The sequence below is a fragment of the Papio anubis genome, chromosome 10 (assembly GCF_008728515.1).
Source record: "Papio anubis isolate 15944 chromosome 10, Panubis1.0, whole genome shotgun sequence".
NCBI lineage: Eukaryota > Metazoa > Chordata > Mammalia > Primates > Cercopithecidae > Papio > Papio anubis.
In genome coordinates, this window is record NC_044985.1 from 75,009,896 (window position 1) to 75,028,998 (window position 19,103).

The window sequence follows — 19,103 nt, forward strand, 5'->3', positions numbered from 1 at the left end:
GTCCAGTTTCACAACAAGCTTGTCTTTTTCTTATAAATCCTTAAGAAATAGCCAACCCATACTCTGGCATCTTGAATTTTTCTCAAATTCTCTAATGCCACAGGCACAAAGGTCCAAGTCTCAAGATACAATGGACCATGGTTTAGTCCACTCTTTCACTATTAAATAGCAAAGATGATTATCTTGTCAGTCCAAGACAGCAGGTCCTCATGCCCTCCAGCCTGTGCCTTAGATCAGCCAGTTTTTGCTTTTTGGTGTGTTATTTAGAACACTTCACTTACTGGTACCAGTCTTTTACTAGGTAAAATGCTTTTTTGTTGCAAATAATAGAAAATCCAACTCAAACAGCTTAGACAATAAAAAGAACTAATTGGCTTACATCACTGAAAACTTGAGAGATGGGGGCAAGCTTCAAGTGCAGTTTGATCCAGAAGTTTGGGATGTCATCAGGGCTCCAGCACTAATAATTCTAGGTAATTTTCTCTTTCTCTTTTTTTCTTTTGAGACAGGGTCTCACTCTGTTGCCCAGACTGGAGTGCAGTGGTGCGATCTCACCTCACTGCGACCTCCCCCTCCCGGGTTCAAGCAAGTCTCCCGCCTCAGCCTCCTCCTGAGTAGCTGGGATTACAGGGGTGCGCCACTACCGCCCGGCTAATTTTTGTATTTTTAGTAGAGACAGGGTTTCACCATGTTGGCCAGGCTGATCTCAAACTCCTGACCTCAAACGATCCACTCGCCTCAGCCTCCCAAAGTGTTGGGATTACAGGCGTGAGCCACCGCGCCTGGCCAATTCTAGCTAATTTTCTTGCCCTGTCCTCCTCCATGTGTCATCTTCCTCTTCCTACCAACTCTCCTCATGAAAGTAGAGATGGCTGCCGTAATTCCAAGTGTCATGTTTGCAAGTCACGCCATCCAGAGACAGAGAACCTTTGTCCTACTATTACAAGCCACGGTCTCAAGCTCATTCACATGTCCAGGCTTGAATCAGTTACAGTGGCTAGAAGATGAGAATATGTTCATTGACTTAGCTTAGATCACATGCTCATTTTTGGTACTTGGGTAGAATTGGTTTCCCCAGAACCGCATGGATTCCTGTGGGGGCTCTTGGAAGGGAGGAGGTAGATCTATAACAGTATGTGTCCAACAAAAAGTATCCCCAGTGCTCTACATACATTCCCATTAATTCTCCCTAGAGCCCCATGTGAATTCTTCTGATGGTTTATGGAAATGTGGAGTTAGCAAGAGATTCTAAAACTTGTGCCTGTGGTAAGCACATAGCTCCTTCAGAGAAAAAACAAATGAATCCTTTTGGTGGAGCAAATATACCAACTAATTTCATTGAGATGTCAAAGTGAGCCAAACCAAGGCTAGAGATGGTGGTCACAATACCAGAAACCACTGTAGGAAGATATGGAAGGACCCCATACCGTTTCCTTAGTGTCCTATTTTTACCTTGAGAATGAGGTAGGCTGTCACTGGATCTTCTCCCAACGTCCCTAAATGCTAAAAATATAAGCAAAACAAAGCAAAACTGTTTGCATGACTCAATGACTCTTGGTGTCACCTTTTCAGTGTGGCTTTGGTTTGCAAAATACAATTTTCAGAGGTCTTCACTTTTTACCAGGTACCCATAACTCAGCATTTATTTTGCCCTCTATTCCTCTTTGGATTAGAAAGTTGGGATGAGGTGTAAAGATATAAATTTGTAATTACCCGCTTCACCATCTTTCCATTGGAAAGATGGTGAAGCGGGTAATTACAGAGAAAGATTGGCTGCTTAATTATTGTTACCTGCAGGGAACCTGTGTTGTCTTTCTGCAGCTGTTCCTATAAATAGACTATATACAGGAATCCACCCCAGGGCAGAGTTCCTCTTTGCTTAATTTAAATTGCTGGTTTGAGGTAGTTATTTTTGAAACCCTTCTCAGGTTGATTTCCCCCTTAATCCCTATGCCTTCTTCCCTCATCTGCCAAATTATATGTAATGCATGGCAGCTAGAGTGCTTTTGGCATTACATGAGCCTGAGAACTTGAACTTTGATTCAAATGTTAATTTATTGTGGACAAATTTATTGTGACAAATGGTCCTCTCCCTGTGTAAGTCCTTCTGTGGACTCTGGCTCTGGCTCCACCGTCTCTGTGGCTCCTGCTGCATTTCCATAGCATGCCACGTGCCTCCCACCCCCACCAGTTTTGTTCTGAGCAGAGCCCGGCCAACTTCAAAATATACAGAGCAATTCTTTGGGCCGACGTTGTTGGGTTTTAGTGATATCTGGGACTTTTCTTTCTTTCTTCCTTTCTTCCTTCCTTTCTTTCTTAACTTTCTTTCCTTTCTTTCTTTCCTTTCTACCCTTCCCCTTCTCCTTCCACTTCCGCTTCTGCCTCCCCTTCCCCTTCCCCTTCCCTTTCCCTCCTTCCTTCCTTCCTTCCTTCTTTTCTCTTTCTTTCTCTTTCTTTTTTCTTCTTTTTTTTTTTTTTGAGACAGAGTCTCACTCTGTTGCCCAGGCTGGATTGCAGTGGAGCAATCTCGGCTCACTGCAGGCTCCGCCTTCCGGGTTCAAGCAGTTCTCTGCCTCAGCCTCCCTAGTAGCTGGGATTACAGGCACTGTCATCATGCCCAACTAATTTTTGCATTTTTAGTAGAGATGGGGTTTCACCAACTTGGCCAGGCTGGTCTTGAACTCCTGATCTCATGATCCACCTGCCTCAGCCTCCCAAAGTGCTGGGATTACAGGCGTGAGCCACCACACCTGGCCTATCTGGGATTTTTCGTTCCAGGTGTATTTGGCATAAAATTATAAAAAACATACAGTAACAAAAAAGTTACTCTATTGTTTTTCTTTTTAATGTTAAATACTTCCTTATTTTGTTATTTATGGGAGAACCTCTCATAAATTCATCTTAGTCTCTCTTTTTTTGGCTTTTCGTAGCCAAAAACTTGTTTTAATAGGATCAGTAAAAAAGGATATGTTTGTGGGTTCATATAAATTGCTAGTAATTAGTAATAATGAATTTCTTAATTACTAGCCCTTCCCAGTTCTCTTTTTTTTTCCTCCCCCCAGTTCTCTTTAAACCAGACCGACTACATGTAGTTTCTGTTGCCTCTGCAAGACCTACTGGATGTTCTAGACTAGAATTGGAGGACATTTGTTTAAGTTGCTGAGATTTCAGTAAGGACACCAACCTTTATAAGACATAATGTGCTGGAGTGACTCCTTAATAGGAAGAATCAAATGTCCTTTCCACTCATTATCAGGGGCAGGCATATATGTAAGCATTTATTAGTATTCTGAAGTGTGATTGAGTATCAGCACACTGAAGTTATATAAAACTGACTTCTACCTTGGAAACACTTAGGCCCAGATGAATTTAGTTTTACCATTTAGTTCTGGTAATATTAGGAAAAGTAATACAGACACATGTGTGCACACACACATATCCCACACACTCCTATGCTCAGAAATTTGAAAGATTTTTAGTACTCGTAATAGTGATCAGATTGGAAGCCATGGGGATTAGCATTCTGCTGTTGGGTGGCACCATGCACATTAGTAGCAGGGTGGAATGCTGCCTCTGTAGGGTGCCTCTGTTTCCGCTTGGTAGATTTTCACATTGAGCCAAAGGGAAACTGTAGTATTTCTTGTCTGTTTCCTGCATGTTAATTTGATCCTGCTGTTATAGTAGCATGTCTGTTGGAACGAGAATTAAGAACGTGGAGGCCACTTTTAGCAGGTTATGTTATACTGGCAGCCTGTGATTTACAAGTGGGTTGTGTTCTTTTCTTTATATGTCAGTATTGAATGTCTGGAATGAAATTTCCTCCCGTAGATGCCTTGTTAGACGTGGTGATTGAGTTCTTTCACATCAAATGCAAAACATTTTTAAGTAACCATAGCAAGTTTCATAATCTCTGAGCTTCAATTTTCTTATGTTAAAGTGGGAATAACACTACCTACCTCATAGAGTTATTGTGAGGGTTAAATTAATGTAAAGTTCTTGGTATAGTGTCTGATATGTGGCAAATAGATAACAAATGTTAGCAACATCATTTTTTATCATCTTCGAGGAAGCAGGTTCATATAGACTGACATTGGTACACAAGGGCTGAGGGAAAGTGGAGTTGGGTTGGTTTTTTTTTCCCCCCTGGAGTTTTGCGACTCTCTGCTGGGGAGAAGACCATGGCTTTCTAGTGGCTTTTTCTGTAGGTGGACTTTACTAGGGAGGATGGACTGGGAAGGAGGTTCATTTGTGGCAGCAGGTTGGCAAATGGGGCAGCAGCTGCAGCCAAGTCAGAGGCTCCTGAAGTAGTTCATAGGTAGGAGAGGTTATGACATTTTTTAAGGCTGGTGAGAGTCATTTGGAACTACCAGTGTTGGATTTCTGCAGTAGTGCCAAGAACCTATTTGAAATTATTTTGCTCATTTAAATTGACCCCTTTCTCTCTCTCCTACAGCTGGAGACCATGGCCAAAATGGAGGTGAAAACATCACTTCTGGACAATATGATTGGAGTTGGGGATATGGTTCTTTTAGAACCTCTCAATGAGGAGACCTTCATCAACAACCTCAAGAAGCGCTTTGACCACAGTGAAATATACGTAAGTACACATGAAGGTCATCTGTAGTGTTTAGACTTTGTATTTTGTGCCAGAGAGCTGTCTTTTCTTCCTCAGACTCTTCTTTCTTTTTTCTCTCTGTTTGAGTCCAGCGATATTTGCTTATACCCTCATAAAGAGTTGAGTTTTTTCTGATTTGGCGCATGAGTAATGTGGATTAGACAAGTCAGTCTGCTTTCTATGATCAACTGTGTGCAACTATTGTAGTGGATGTTGGGGGCATTCTAAAGCAAGTAGGATATTGCCCTCTGAGGAATTTAGAAGGAATTTTGAAATCCATAGGCATCTTCTTGGATACCTTCATAAGATTAACAAAGTCTAATCAGGGAGAAGCTACTCATTGAAATGCAAGACAGTAAACTGTCAAAAAAGACATAAACTTTCTCGACATCTGTAGTTAGTAGGGACAGGAGCAGATTATCAGATAATAATATGTGCTTGGTCCCTGAAGATTTGGCCATAGTCATGTCCTGCTATACAAAAGTCTATTGCCATATAGAAAAACAGAAGCATAAATATGTATATGCAATAATAGGAGAAAATTTCCTGTTGTAAAAAGTCTTTATAAAGGATTTCACAGGGTCAGGTTCTCTAAATATTTTTAAAACATGAATAAAAAATACATTTATTTGCAGCTTTTCTGGAGTTTGCATAAAGCATCTGTAGAAGTAAAGGTGTGCTGTTAATTAACCAAAGAAATGAGGCATTGATTCCCTGTACCTGCAGCTGAGAAGGAAACAGAATGTATTGGATGGGAGGAGTTTTAGTGGACTCTGCCTCACTTCCTGAGTTCCTTTCCTCCTTTTTAAAATGTGCATCTGTGCATGGAGAAGAACTGGATTATTGGGCATGCTTAATATTTTTCTGTCTATCATTCTAGGGAGGAAGTATAAATAAATAAAAGAGATAATATACAGTGATACAAGTAGGATCAGTTATAACTTTTGTGGAACTAATATGTTTTGTAAAATTATATGCAAATTATCAGCTATATTATTTTGTATCATAGATAGCTCTCTTTTCTAGATAGCCAACTCTCTTCATCTGTTGGAGCTGTGATACCAAAATACCATAAGCTAGGTGGCTTATAAACAACAGAAATGTGTTTCTCAACAGTTCTAGAGTCTGGGAAGTCCACGATGGAGGGGCTGGCACATTCAATGTCTGGTGAGGGTCTGCTTTCCGGTTCATCGATGGTGCTTTCACACTGTGTCCTCACGTGTCGGAAGAGGAATACTCCTTCATGAGGGCACTAATCCCATTCACGAGAGCTCTTCCTTATGACCTAGTCACCTCTCAAAGCCCCACCTCCTAGAACATGACATTGGTGACTAGCTTTCAGTATATAAACTTTAGGGAGATGGAAACATTGAGACCACAGCACCAACCATGTTTCAAGGATGATTTTGAGTAAGTTATTTATGAGAGAGTAGTCGTCATCTAGGAATTGACCTTTTCGTTCTTCTCAATTTGTATTGGTGGAGATGGGGGAAGGTTGATGGTAATATGAGGCATGTGAATACTGCTTTTGGAGTCTTAATTTGATACCTGGATACTAAACTGAAGTGTGTTTACAGTTCAGAGATGTGATTATTTAAAGTGCTGATCCAAATGGAAAAGGTATAAAACGCTGCTGCAGAGCAGGGGATGGCATTGTTTGGCTTGGCAGTGCCGCCTGGTGTCACCTTCCCTCCAAGTGTAGCAGTTCTGCGTTCAGGTGGGAAAGCTGGGGGTTCTGCAGCTTTAATTGAAAGTGTGGTCTGATATCAGATAAAAGACAGACTTTAAACATTGGTCTTTGAGATGGAGATAGGCAGAATCAATTATATTGTAACTAATGTTACGGATCATTTTTCTTTTTGGCTCTGAGAAGCACAATTCACTTTTAAATGGAGAGTAGAACATTACGTGCATTCAAATACCTGATTTGTTGTGGCCACTAAAAATAAAACAATCACCTTTTTAACAGAATGCCAAGTGTTAACATTCATGAGTCTTTAGCAGACGAAATGTCTGGATTTCAGCTCTATGTAATTTTATTTTCTAAACGCCCTTTCTGGTTATAAAACAAAAGCAGAAAATTGATTTCCGCTTCCGGATAGTCATATCAATTAATGTTTTTTATGAGATGTGTGCCTTTGTAATGTGTATAGTATGATCCTTTTGTAAAAGGTGTGTGTGGGGGTTTATGAATATATACATATGTTTGTATGTATTTGTATGTACAGAGAGACAGGCGTGTTACCTTTGGGTACCATAGTGGGGTGGGTTGGGATAGGGCATGGGGACAGGGAAGGTTATTCTTTTAGACCTCTGTATTGTAGGACTTAAGTCAAGCATATATTGCTTTTGTAATTAAAAAAAAAGCTGCATGATAAATTTGAGTACCGCGCTGTCCAGCCCCACATGCCATGTATCCTTCCCTGGGGAAATCTCTTTCTGGCTCTTATTCTGATAATACTCCTGCTTTGCTTTTGTTCATGGGTTGCTGCAAAATTGTCTAGCTTGGTGCCCAAGGCTAAGTTAATATGACATGTAACATTTTACTCTCTTGTACTTCTCTCTGTTTTTCAGTTCTTTCCAAGAAAAAGAAGATGCAGTTAATAAAAAAAAAATCTTTTATGGTCTTATAGCTTCATTTTATGTTGTAAAAGTGGGTGACTGTCTAGGGATAATCCATCATGTGAGCATATTGAACAGTGTTGTATGTTCAGAGCTATATCTAATAAGGGGGCCAGTGAACAGAAAGACCCTTGCCCCAGACTTTTGAACTCTGGGTACACCCATAGCCTCAGCAATCTCCTATGTGAACCAGCTCTAAATCGGGGGGTTCAGTTCTAACATCCTGCCATCCATCTCCTCTTCCCCTCCCTCCTCCAACATATCTAGAAATGAAAAATAGTCTGTACCTTCCCAGAGCTCTCATGAGGGATTGCTTTGCCCCTGGGAATGAGTTATCGACTCTCTAAAACATCCACAACCCCTAGTGATCCTCTGGATCTGCAGCAGCTGACCCTGGAAGTAGACTATTGTCATCCTGTCGTAATAAACCTGAAGCTCTGGGTAGAACGAGGCATTCTGGAGTTAGTCGGAAATGTCAGGTTGTGTTAGAATGTGCTTTTTGCAAGTGGCCATCACACCCATATCTATTCACCTGAAAGTCCAGAAGTCATTTTGCTTTCAGAATTGGTTTGATTTAGTGACTCATTGGTATCACTAAGGACTTTGTGACTTACTGTCTGCTTTGCCTTCCTTGGCTGTTTCTTCGTTCTGAGGCTTCATAGTAGCAACCAGCTGCAGCGTTCCAGGCTTTGCATTCCCGCACCGTGCTGGCTAGAAGAGGCAGTGCTTCTCTTCTGGCATTCCAAGTCAGAGTCCTGAGATTTACCCTGGTTAAGCTGCCGGAGTCACACTCCCTCCTCAAACCATTGACTGTGGCCTGGCAATGGCATGACCTGAGCGACTTAAGAAAATGGTGTTTAAGATTGGAGTTGAACCAGGTTTTTCCAAAGTAGATAGGCTGTATGTGAGGGAGTGGGTTCCCATCCAAATGTATCTATACACACACTAAGAAGAGAAAAGGGGCAATGGATGCCGAGGAGCCCACTCACTGTGAACTCCTCACCGGTTTGGTAGGGAATTCTGTAATGAAGTGGCTTTTTTGATGTTGCTGTCATGTTAAAGGATGTGTCCATGGGAAGCGTTGGTCACTTGAGTTCTAGGTTTCAAGTGCACCCAATGGCTTGCTTCTCAGACTTTTCTACTGGTAAACTTCTAATGGCAGAGAAGAGTAAACAGCTTCCCCCAGGGACTCTGGAGCATGGTTGAAGTCTGTCTGCTTTAGGGAAATTTTGCTGAAATCTTTACTTTCAAATGTAATTCAAAGCTTTATTCTGTTCTCTAGTGCAGATGGGTTGTTTTAAACTAATATACCCCTTGTAACCCTTCTTTGAGTAAGTTGCATGCTCCAGAAATATCTGTTCTTCACTTTGAGGTGGGTTGACACACTTGCTTAAATAGCACTGGATTGGTTCATAGCCATTTGTGGCCTGGTTGAGTCTCTAAATCTGGGACAGTGGCAGATAGTGACGCGGTCTTCGCAGTTAGGGCTTTGGGCTATTCAGTTGGAGATGGAGGAGGATCAGGTGAGACGCTGAAGTGATGGTGCAGCACACAGGGTCAGAGACTCTAGTTGCTTTTTATTCCTCCATCTTGGCGGAGTGTGGTTCAAGCTGGGCCCAGCAGCAGGACGTGCCATTTGGTCTGGCAGGCTCTGTGGGGTCAATGGCTGGGAAATGCTGGTCGTGACATTCCTGAGCACTGCTTTTCTGTTTGCTTTCTGTCCTTTGTCAGACCTTCTTCCGGCCTCCCCTCCCCTGCCCGCAGGCCAGATGGATGGTAGCAGGATTTCATGTGGACTTTTATTGTGATGTAGGAGATGGCAGAGCTGAGATCCGGCCAGACATGTTCTGTTTTTAGGGTGACTGGTCAGGACTGTGGTTCTATTCAGGAACAGGAAAGCTACAATTTAGGCAAGAACAAGGCCCAGTACAAATTTGGAAACCAGAGAACCCAAGGTGTCTGTTCTCTGACGAGAAGTATATTTGGTGCTGACCTGTAAATTTAGTTTGTTTTCTATCTGAATTGCAAGATTGGGGAATCATTAGATATAGGGACCTGAGTTAGTCTAAGTTTTGGATCTTGTGTGAAACTAATTGTAGTTTGAGAGTGACTACTTTAAAAGTATAGGAAAAGTTGTCTTAAGTTTTAGAAGTTAATAATAGAATTAGGATTCCCAGAAGGATGAGATTAGATACTTTTATGAAAGATACTCAAGATATAAGTGCCATATATTTGATTTAAAATATTGTAAAGTTAATGAAAACAATACAGATTAACACATTTATTTGAAATTTCAAACCCACTTTTCATTTATACACATGAAAATTCCACCCTATGGGTATAATCTCTATCTCTGGGAATCTGGCATAGATGGAGTAGCCGTTTTCTCTTGCTACAAAACAAAGTGTGCAGACTTACCAACTTAGAATAACATACGTACATTATCTTGCTATGCCCGGGGTCAGGAGTTGGGGTCTGGCTTAGCTGAGTCCTCTATTCAGGATTTTCCCAGCTGTAGTCAAGGTTTCAGCAGGGCTGCAATCTTATCTGAGGCTTGAACCTTTTGCAGGCTCATGGTGGTGTTGGCGGAGAGCAGGACTGGAGTTCAGACAACCACCTGAGTGTTATTCCTGCTGCTCAGCCCTGTTCTCCAAGTTTTATTCCTTATAAAATTTTCCTTTAAAGGTTTTTTAAATTACAAAATAACAAATGCTTTTGGAAAAAAAAGTGTCAAATAGTACAGCCAGGCATGTCATAAAAATGTAGTTTTCTTCCTTCAGTACCACAGGCCCATTCCCAGAGTGAACAGTAATTAATAGAATGATGTGTAATCTTCAAGATTATGTTGGGTGATTAAAAACTAATTTTCTTGTTCTAGAGTTGGAAGTAGGAGGAGGTTCTCTTTTATCTAGACGGGCAGACCTTTACCCAGGTAATCCAGACCCAACAGAGTTTACGTGGAACAAGAGCAATCTTTAATGCCACCTTTAATCCCACCTGGATGAGGTAGGGAAGGAAGGAGGAGGGATCCCAGCCCTGTTAACATGGAATGCCTAGACTTGGTTGTATGTGAGTGGTTTACCATCAGTAGTGCTCAGCTTACTCTTATCGCTGCCAGGGTAGACCATTAAGGTAAACATTGAGAACAAATTGTGTGTGCCTTCCAGAGTGTAGCTTTGGTGTTGGAAATGGAGGCACAGCTTTAGAAGCCTAGATAAAGCTGTTGAAAAACAGCAAATCATGAGGGTGAAGGGAAATGTGTCTAATTTCTGAGCACAGTCTATCTCTTGGACAGTCATTTTTGCTAATAACTTGCCAGCTTTAACTCACGCAAACTTTCCTACAACCTTTGGTGATTGGAAAATTTCTTCCTCTTAGAATTTTCTTTTTTTTTTTTTTATTATTATACTTTATGTTCTAGGGTACATGTGTACCACCTGCAGGTTTGTACATGTGCCATGTTGGCATGCTGCACCCATTAACTCATCATTTACATTAGGTATATCTCCTAATGCTGTCCCTCCCCTCCACCACAACAGGCCTTGGTGTGTGATGTTCCCCTTCCTGTGTCCAAGTGATCTCATTGTTCAATTTCCACCTATGAGTGAGAACATGTGGTGTTTGGTTTTCTGTTCTTGCGATAGTTTGCTGAGAATGATGGTTTCCAGCTTCATCCATGTCCCTACAAAGGACATGAACTCATCCTTTTTTATGGCTGCATAGTATTCCGTGGTGTATATGTGCCACATTTTCTTAATTCGGTCTATCATTGATGGACATTTGAGTTGATTCCAAGTCTTTGCTGTTGTGAATAGTGCCTCAATAAACATACGTGTGCATGTGTCTTTATAGCAGCATGATTTATAATCCTTTGGGTATATACCCAGTAATGGGATGGCTGGGTCAAACGGTCCTCTTAGAATTTTCAAAGTTGACACATATTTGTTGTTTACCAAACTTAGAGAGTTTTTTCATCATGGAGGCACTGTATAGGACTTGAAATATTTGTATAATACTTACAGTGCATTAACTTAAATATTCTGGTTGAAGCTAAACCTAAGGTTTGATTTGTAAGAAATTAAAACCTGACGTCAGATCTTTTGGAAGCAGTATGGTGGCACTAAGAAGCAAAAACTTAATGTCTAGTCCTGGCCCTGCCACTTAGTGAGACCTGGGACAAGTTAACTCCTTGGAGACTGTTTTCTTATTGGTGGGTAAAATGATAAATGATAACAAAGGACATTTTTTATTTCCTTATTGATACCAGCTGCTGTTCTAAGCACTTTACATGTATTATTTAATTTTCACTAGAGTCCTATGTACTGTAGGTTTTTAAATTATCTTCATTTTACATATGAGGAAACTGAGGCTCATAAAGGCTAAGTAACTGTCCAAGGTCACATAGTGAGTAGGTGATGGAGCTGAAATTCACACCCAGGAAGTCCAGCTGCAGAGTCCATGCTCTTAATGATAGTCCTGCTAACTTTCCATGGTTGCTGTGAGCATCAAAGGATACTACTGATACAGAAGCCCTTTCAATTTTCAAAATAATTGGGTATGATATTGAAGAATGTGTAGGTTTGGAACAAGGCAATCTGAAAATGACCTGGACAAATAATTGAAATGATAATCAGTATTCCTGCCATGTGTTGAGCTGCTCAACAGTGCAGTGACATGAACCAGCGTGACATGGAGCAAGGACATTCATTTCTAAAGTCAAAGGTGATCATTACATGGTGCTCTCAAGTCAAAGGAAAGGTGATAGCAGCCGTGACAATGATTTTTCCCCACTGTGGAGGTTGGGAGAAGATACTGGGAGGAGATTATATTTCATCATGGTCACAGGATGGCAAGTAACTGACAGCTGCACATGGTCCTTAGCCTTTATGAGCACAAGAGAGAGGAGGAAGAGAAAGCAGTTCAGCAGAGAGGACACATGGTCAGTTAATTCTGTGGCCAGTTCAACTGTCCCCTCTACACATGCATCTGTGTCTGTTGTATATCCATAGTGCAGAAAAATTTTAATAATCCTAATTTCTAAAGAGAGGCTATTTTGTTGTTCAAATTCTGCTTTGGAAGGAGTGGAGGGTGAAATGACATGGCATACTGGGAAAGGTGTGAGCTTTTGGCTGACAGACCTGTTTGAACCTTGGTGACTTACAGTCACTGTGACCACTGTAAGGAATAGAGGTTCTCTCACCCATCAATGGTCATCATGGTACTTATCTTGTTGAGTTGTGGTAGGGATTAAGGGACATCTTAGTCCAGTGCCTATCATGTGATGGAAGTGGAGTGCATGATAGGTGCCCCGACTGTCTGAAAAACTTGGAAATCAGAATCACTTTTCTTCAGGGTTTCAGACATTGATATATTCTTTTTTTTTTGAGACAGAGTCTTGCTCTGTCCCCCAGGCTGGAGTGCAGTGGCACCATCTCGGCTCATTACAATCTCCGCTTGGCTCATTACAACCTCCGCCTCCTGGGTTCAATCAATTCTTCTGCCTCAGCCTCCTGAGTAGCTGAGATTACAGGCACATGCCACCACACCTGGTTGATTTTTTTGTACTTCTAGTACAAACAGTGTTTCACCATTTTGGCCAGCCTGGTCTTGAACTCCTGGCCTCAAGTGATCCGCCAGCCTCGGCCTCCCAAAGTGCTGGGATTGTAGGCGTGAGCCACCAAGCCTAGCCAAGACCCTGATATTTTCATTAGTTAGATTCTTTCTCTTCTCCCCTTCCCTGCCTACTTGTTTGCCTCTTTCTGTATTCCTTTCATAGCAGTTCCTGTGTTTCATAGCAGATTTCATTTTTGTTACATTACTACTTTCAATTAACCATAGAAATATTATTTTAAAGATGTATTGCAAGTATTATCCCTTTAACACAGGACCATGCTGTATCTTAGTTAAGAGAGTTTTATAAAGTCTGGAGAATGGTATATATTTGGAAAATACTTGTCTCGTGATACAGTTTGTCTCAACGAAGATATGGCAGTATTGTATTATCCTGCTCTAAAATAAAGACTGCCTGAGGTGATATTTTTAGCCAGTATTTCAGCGTGGCATTGAACTCATATATAGTTCTTTAATTCATAGTCTGAAATGACTGGCTGCAGCCCAGGAACAAGAGTATAATATGATGGTAGTGTAGGCACGTCTTGGACTAGGCAGCAGAGACTGTGCCTGACAAACTTGCGGCCACCGTCAGCAGCCACGGTTTATGGGACGTCCTGGCCTCTGAATGAGTTCCTGACCCAAGGCCAGTGATTTAAGGCACAACTTAGATAAAAAGATGAGCAAGGCTAGATTCTTTCCTCAAACTTTGAATTGAGAAATACTGAAAAGAAAAAAACCAATGGGATCCAGATGCTGGGGGTGACGAAGTCGAGAGGAGGACGTGATAGGCCACAGGCAAAACAGAACGTATTAATAAGAGGCTTTGAAGTGGACAGCTGATGGAGTAGAAAGTGAGGGAAGCAGCTCGCAGCAGGCATGAAAGAAACAAGGAGGGAAGCAGAGACATGGGCAGGGGCGAGGCTCGTTGATGCCAGAACTGGAGAGGAAATCTTCACAAACTTGGGTTGTGTTGGTTCATAGAGCTGTCCTGGACCCATAATCACCCTCAGGTCCCAGGTTTGTTATAGCTTGGAATAGTTGTCAGTGGTTCCTACGTGAGTTCATTAACACAGGAAATGGACCTAGATGCCAAGCAGCTGAAAGAGCCTGACCAAGTCACTGTTCCCTGTCCTGTTGTCATAGTCTTTGATGCAGAGCTTTGGGATGAAACTCTGCTTCTGCCACTGATTTAGAAACCTTGGCCAAGTTATTTAAAACCTTCTAATGTTTCCAGTTCTTTCCCCCTGTAAAATTAGGCTATTAGCATCAATTTTGTATATCTATTACATATGCATCACAAATATGTTTCTGAGGCTGGAGACATGAGATGCATATACTGAATTACATTTTTTTAAAAATATAAGGCCCAGATAGACACCTAAGTCTGTTTTTCACCTTATACTTGTAATTTTTACTTAGGCATTTTGCACAGTTTTGAACTATGTCTAAAAAACAACCAAAGCATTTTGTAGACCATACTGTGTCTTTAAAAAAAAAAAAAAAAGACCGAAGCCATCTGCAAGTAAACTTGGGAAATCTTACAGATGTCTAATTAAAAACACCATGGCATATGACATTTTAATGTCTTGTGATCAAATTCCCAGGATCTGAGACCCAAGGAGGAAGTAGATTCCTCATATTGGAGTGAATAGCATGTTGTCATTTTTGAGGATTCCCACTGGTTTGTCTTGTATAGTCATTTTCTTAGTATCTTAGACTTTTAATATTAGTTTTATTAAGACATGCCTTATGTGCTTATCTGAAAACTCATCAATTTCCTGTATACAAAGACCATTTTGGGTTGGGCGCTGTGACTAACGCCTGTAATCCCAGCACTTTGTGAGTCTGAAGCGGGCCAGTTGCTTTAGTCGAGGAGTTTGAGACCAGCCTGGGCAACATGATGAAACCTCGTCTCTATCAAAAATACAAAACTTAGCCAGGAATGGTGGCGTGTACCTGTGTTCCCAGGTATTCAGGAGGCTGAGGTGGGAGGATGGCTTGAGCCTGGGAATCGGGGCTGCAGTGAGCCAGGATCACATCACTGCACTCCAACCTGGGTGACAGAGCTAGGTCCTGTCTCAAAACACAAAACAAAACAAAACAGACCATTTTATAAAAGTTTTCAAGATGCTGGTATGGTAGGACTCATTAATGAATTTAGCCATGATATTAACATATTTTATATAGACTTTCAAGTCCTGATTTGGCTCTTTACAGTAGCCAATAGATTCCAGCAGAGCCCAGCTAAATTTATATAATTATAATAGGTAATATTTATGGAATGCTTGCTGTGTGTCAGGTTCTGTGTTTGGTGTTTTGACACACAACCTCATTTAATCCTCAGAATTAGATGAGGGAGGAGCTAGAATGCTTCTTCTTGTAAAGATGAGGAAACTCAGGCCAGGTGCGGTGGCTCACGCCTGCAATCCCAGCAATCTGAGAGGCCGCGGCAGGATGATCACCTGAGGTCAGGAGTTCAAGACTAGCCTGGCCAACATGGTGAAACCCCCTCTCTACTGAAAATACAAAAAAATTAGCTGGGCGTGGTGGCGGGCACCTGTAATCCCAGCTACTTGGGTGGCTGAGGTAGGAGAATTGCTTGAACCAGGGAGGCAGAGGTTGCAGTGAGCCGAGATCGCACCATTGCACTCAAGCCTTGGCAATAAGAGTGAAACTCTGTCTCAAAAAAAAAAAAAGAGATGAGGAAACTGGGGACGTGGAAAAGTTAAATAATGTGCCCATGTTCACGCAAAACTGAAGAATTTTGCCAGCTAATTTGGAGCCAAGGCTTACACAGTATTTCAAATACATTGAAGAATTATTATTATGATACGACCAAGGTGGAATCTGAGTAAAGAGCTTAAACATCATACTTAGGTCAGAATAATCTGCGTTCAAAATCCCATCAGTTTCGTCATCTAAGCCCCTCACCCCCACTGACTTTTCACTTCAGAACTGCTTTTGGACTCAGAATCCTAATGTGAAGTTCAAAGCCCTCTACAGTCTTTTTTTTTCCTGGCTTGTCTTTAGTAAGAATTTTTTATTTCAGTCGTAATTACTCAGGGGATGTCTTTGTTTTAGGGAAGCTGTTGCATTCTCTGTCTTTGGTATGTGTTTGGGTAGGCCTTTGTGCCTCTCCCGTGTTTTAATCTGTATTGTAGCACGCGTCAGACTTCCCTTCCTTTTTAAGGCTGAACAATGTTCCATTGTATGTATCTACATTTTCTTTATCTATTCATCTGTTGCTGGACACTTGGGTTACTTCCCCCTCTTGGGTATGGTGAATAATGCTGCTACAGACATGGGTGTGCAGATACCTGTTTGAGTCCCTGGCAAATTATACTTTAAAAAAAATATATTTTGAAGAAGATAACTTAGCTTAAAAAAGAAGAAGAAGAAAGAAAGGTGGTGGCTGGGTGGCATTCAGTTATCACCTGAAACCTAACATCTTACGTCACTCTTTGGGGGAACTTTACTTTGCCCAAATCATGCCCATCCTTTTAGACCGCTCAAGCTCTCTGTCTTCTCTGGAGCTCTCTTGGACCTCTGCAGTTCGTAGTGACCTTTCTTTATCTAACCCTGGAGCGCTCGTTAGACAGTAAGATAATCAGACTGATGGCTCATTTAGCCAGGAATCACATTCTGTTTCATCTCTTTTAATGTCTAGAATAGTTAACTCTTAAATTTTATGTTTTTCTATCTAAAAGACTCACTTCCTAAGCTATATTATAAACTCCCCAGGCACACAAACAGTGGGAACTTCAATATCTTTCCTGCCATGCCCAACATGATGTTTTGCATAAAGTTAGCCCTTAATAAGTGTGTTGCTTGCGTGTAAAATGGTTTGTAGCCTAAACTCTCTCTATCAGTCAGTGCGATTGTGCAGCCTTGTGATGGGTTATTCTTACCTGAATCCTGGCCCATCCTGGATTTGAACTATAGGTTGGTGCAAAAGCAATTGTGATTTTTGCGTTGAAAGTCTTGGCAAAAACTGCAATTACTTTTGCGCTAGCCCAATGCTTTAGAGGCAAAAGTAACATGACTTGGAGACTCTTGGAGATGCAGAAGATTCCTATACCTTCTTTAATATTTCTTTGATGTTATTTTAGACTAATTCATATTAAGATATTTAAATAAATGTTGCCTTTACATCGCCACGTTCCTGATTTATTTCTCTGAAGCTAAAGAATGATTATGATTGAATCTTTTCTGGTGAGATCAAACATTTTCCCTGTAACTAGAAGATCTTTTCCATTCCTGTTTTGTTTATTTCTGGTGGTAGAAGGATTTCTTAGGTGGTAAAATGGGAGGCTTTTGCCTAACAGAGGAGTGCTTTATTACACAAAGGTTGATGATGCTTTGTATGGCATTGTGCAATGCAAGTTTCCTCCATTCTTGTGTGCTTTTTACCAAAGCTTCCCAGGCCTAACAGACGGCATGGATTGTATGCTCTGATGGAAAGAGAACAGATTGTTGTCTCCTTGTCTTGATTTCACTTCTGCTAGCTAATGTGGTGGTATCACTTAACTTCTTTGTGCTCCTTTGTTATGGACATTAAGATAGAGAATTTGTATCTATCTCTTGGGGATTTGGGAGTAGTTTAGTAGAAAGGTGTGTAAGTGTATATTCTGTGCCAGCTGTTCAATAGGTTGAGGATGAGTTTTTCAGGAACTCCAGAGACATGTAAACAAATAACTGAAATTCATCTTGAAGAAAATAAGGAAGCAGGTAGGTAGACAGATTGGGTGCCTAGTTAGAGCCCAGCGAACAGAAGGTTTAAAAATAGGTTTTGGGAGAATTTCATATTTCAAAAAAAGCATCAAAATACACAATGGCAAAAATAGGTCATTATGGGATTTTCTTACATGTAATTTATGGTTAATTATAAATTTTAATATATGAGAAACAGAAACGTAAACTTTCAGGATTTAGGGCTTCTAAAGATCTCTATCTTACTCTGGGAAGAATTATGATAGAAGAAATATGAAAACTATTCTGACTTTTAAAAAAGTTTTATATACAGACTTGGAAATATTCTGACTGTTCTGTGTATGTGTGCTAATGTTTCATTTATCTGCCTTTGCGAAGAAATGTTACACATTATTGAGACTCACAGAATATTAAAGCTGTGCTAAAATATTTAACTTTTGGGTTAGATATCGTTCTAAAGTATATTGCGTGTATCCTTGTCATCAAAAACAGAGTACACTCATTTTGGCTATTGATTATTACCCTGCATTCCCAATTAGTGCCATAATAAAGCAGTCAGGGCCAGCTAAGCCGTGGGGCTGTTGGGTCTTACTCCAAATATTTTTATACTTTTGAATTATCTTCATCACTTCACTTATTTTCTTCTTTCTTTGTCCCTCACTACTCTACCTTTTCTATTAGTGGCCATTGTTTCTCTGCTTGCAGAGGGAGTCTTAACCTGGTATATCACATGTATGCAGACTTTGATGTGCATGTGTGTTTTTCCAAAGAGAAGAGTCATTGCTTCTGTTGGTATCTCAAAGGGGATCAACTACTAAAGAAAGGTTAAGGAGTGCTGTGTAGCACAGGTTTTTAAACTCTAAGTTTCATATCATTAATTGCTCATGAAAATCATTTAGTGGGTTAGGGCCAACAGTTGTTTTATTTTTTATTTTATTTTTATTTTATTTTTGAGGCGGAGTCTCGCTCTGTCGCCCAGGCTGGAGTGCAGTGGCCGGATCTCAGCTCATTGCAAGCTCCACCTCCCGGGTTTACACCATTCTCCTGCCTCAGCCTCCCGAGTAGCTGGGACTACAGGCGCTCGCCACCGCGCCCGGCTAGTTTTTTGTATTTTTTAGTAGAGACGGGGTTTCACCATGTTAGCCAGGATGGTCTCGATCTCCTGACCTCGTGATCCGCCCACCTCAGCCTCCCAAAGTGCTGGGATTACAGGCGTAAGCCACCGTGCCCAGCCTATTTATTTATTTTAAAAATCAATTTCTTTTTTTTCGGGGAGCCTGCTCTCACTGTGTCACCCAGGCTAGAATGCAGCAGTGCAATCATAGCTCACTGCAGCTTGAACTCCTGAGCTCAAGGGATCCTCCCATGTCAGCCTCCCCAGTAGCTGGGACTACAGGCATGCAACACCACACCTGGCTAATTTTTTTGTGTGTATTTTTAGTAGAGACGGGGTTTCACCATGTTAGCCAGGATGGTCTCGATCTCCTGACCTCGTGATCCACCCGTCTCGGCCTCCCAAAGTGCTGGGATTACAGGCTTGAGC

General features: G+C 41.2%; 1 protein-coding gene across 10 annotated transcripts in view; it reads left to right on the forward strand.

The window, feature by feature from the left end:
- Positions 1–19,103, forward strand: part of MYO1B (myosin IB) — a 181,348-nt gene that overhangs the window by 27,587 nt on the left and 134,658 nt on the right. For all 10 annotated transcript variants that reach the window (XM_003907741.5, XM_021924386.2, XM_021924385.2 and 7 more), the window contains exon 2: positions 4,454–4,597. In XM_003907741.5, coding sequence (XP_003907790.1) covers positions 4,463–4,597 — 135 coding nt within the window. In that variant the 5' untranslated portion in view covers positions 4,454–4,462. The remainder of the gene's footprint in view (positions 1–4,453; positions 4,598–19,103) is intronic.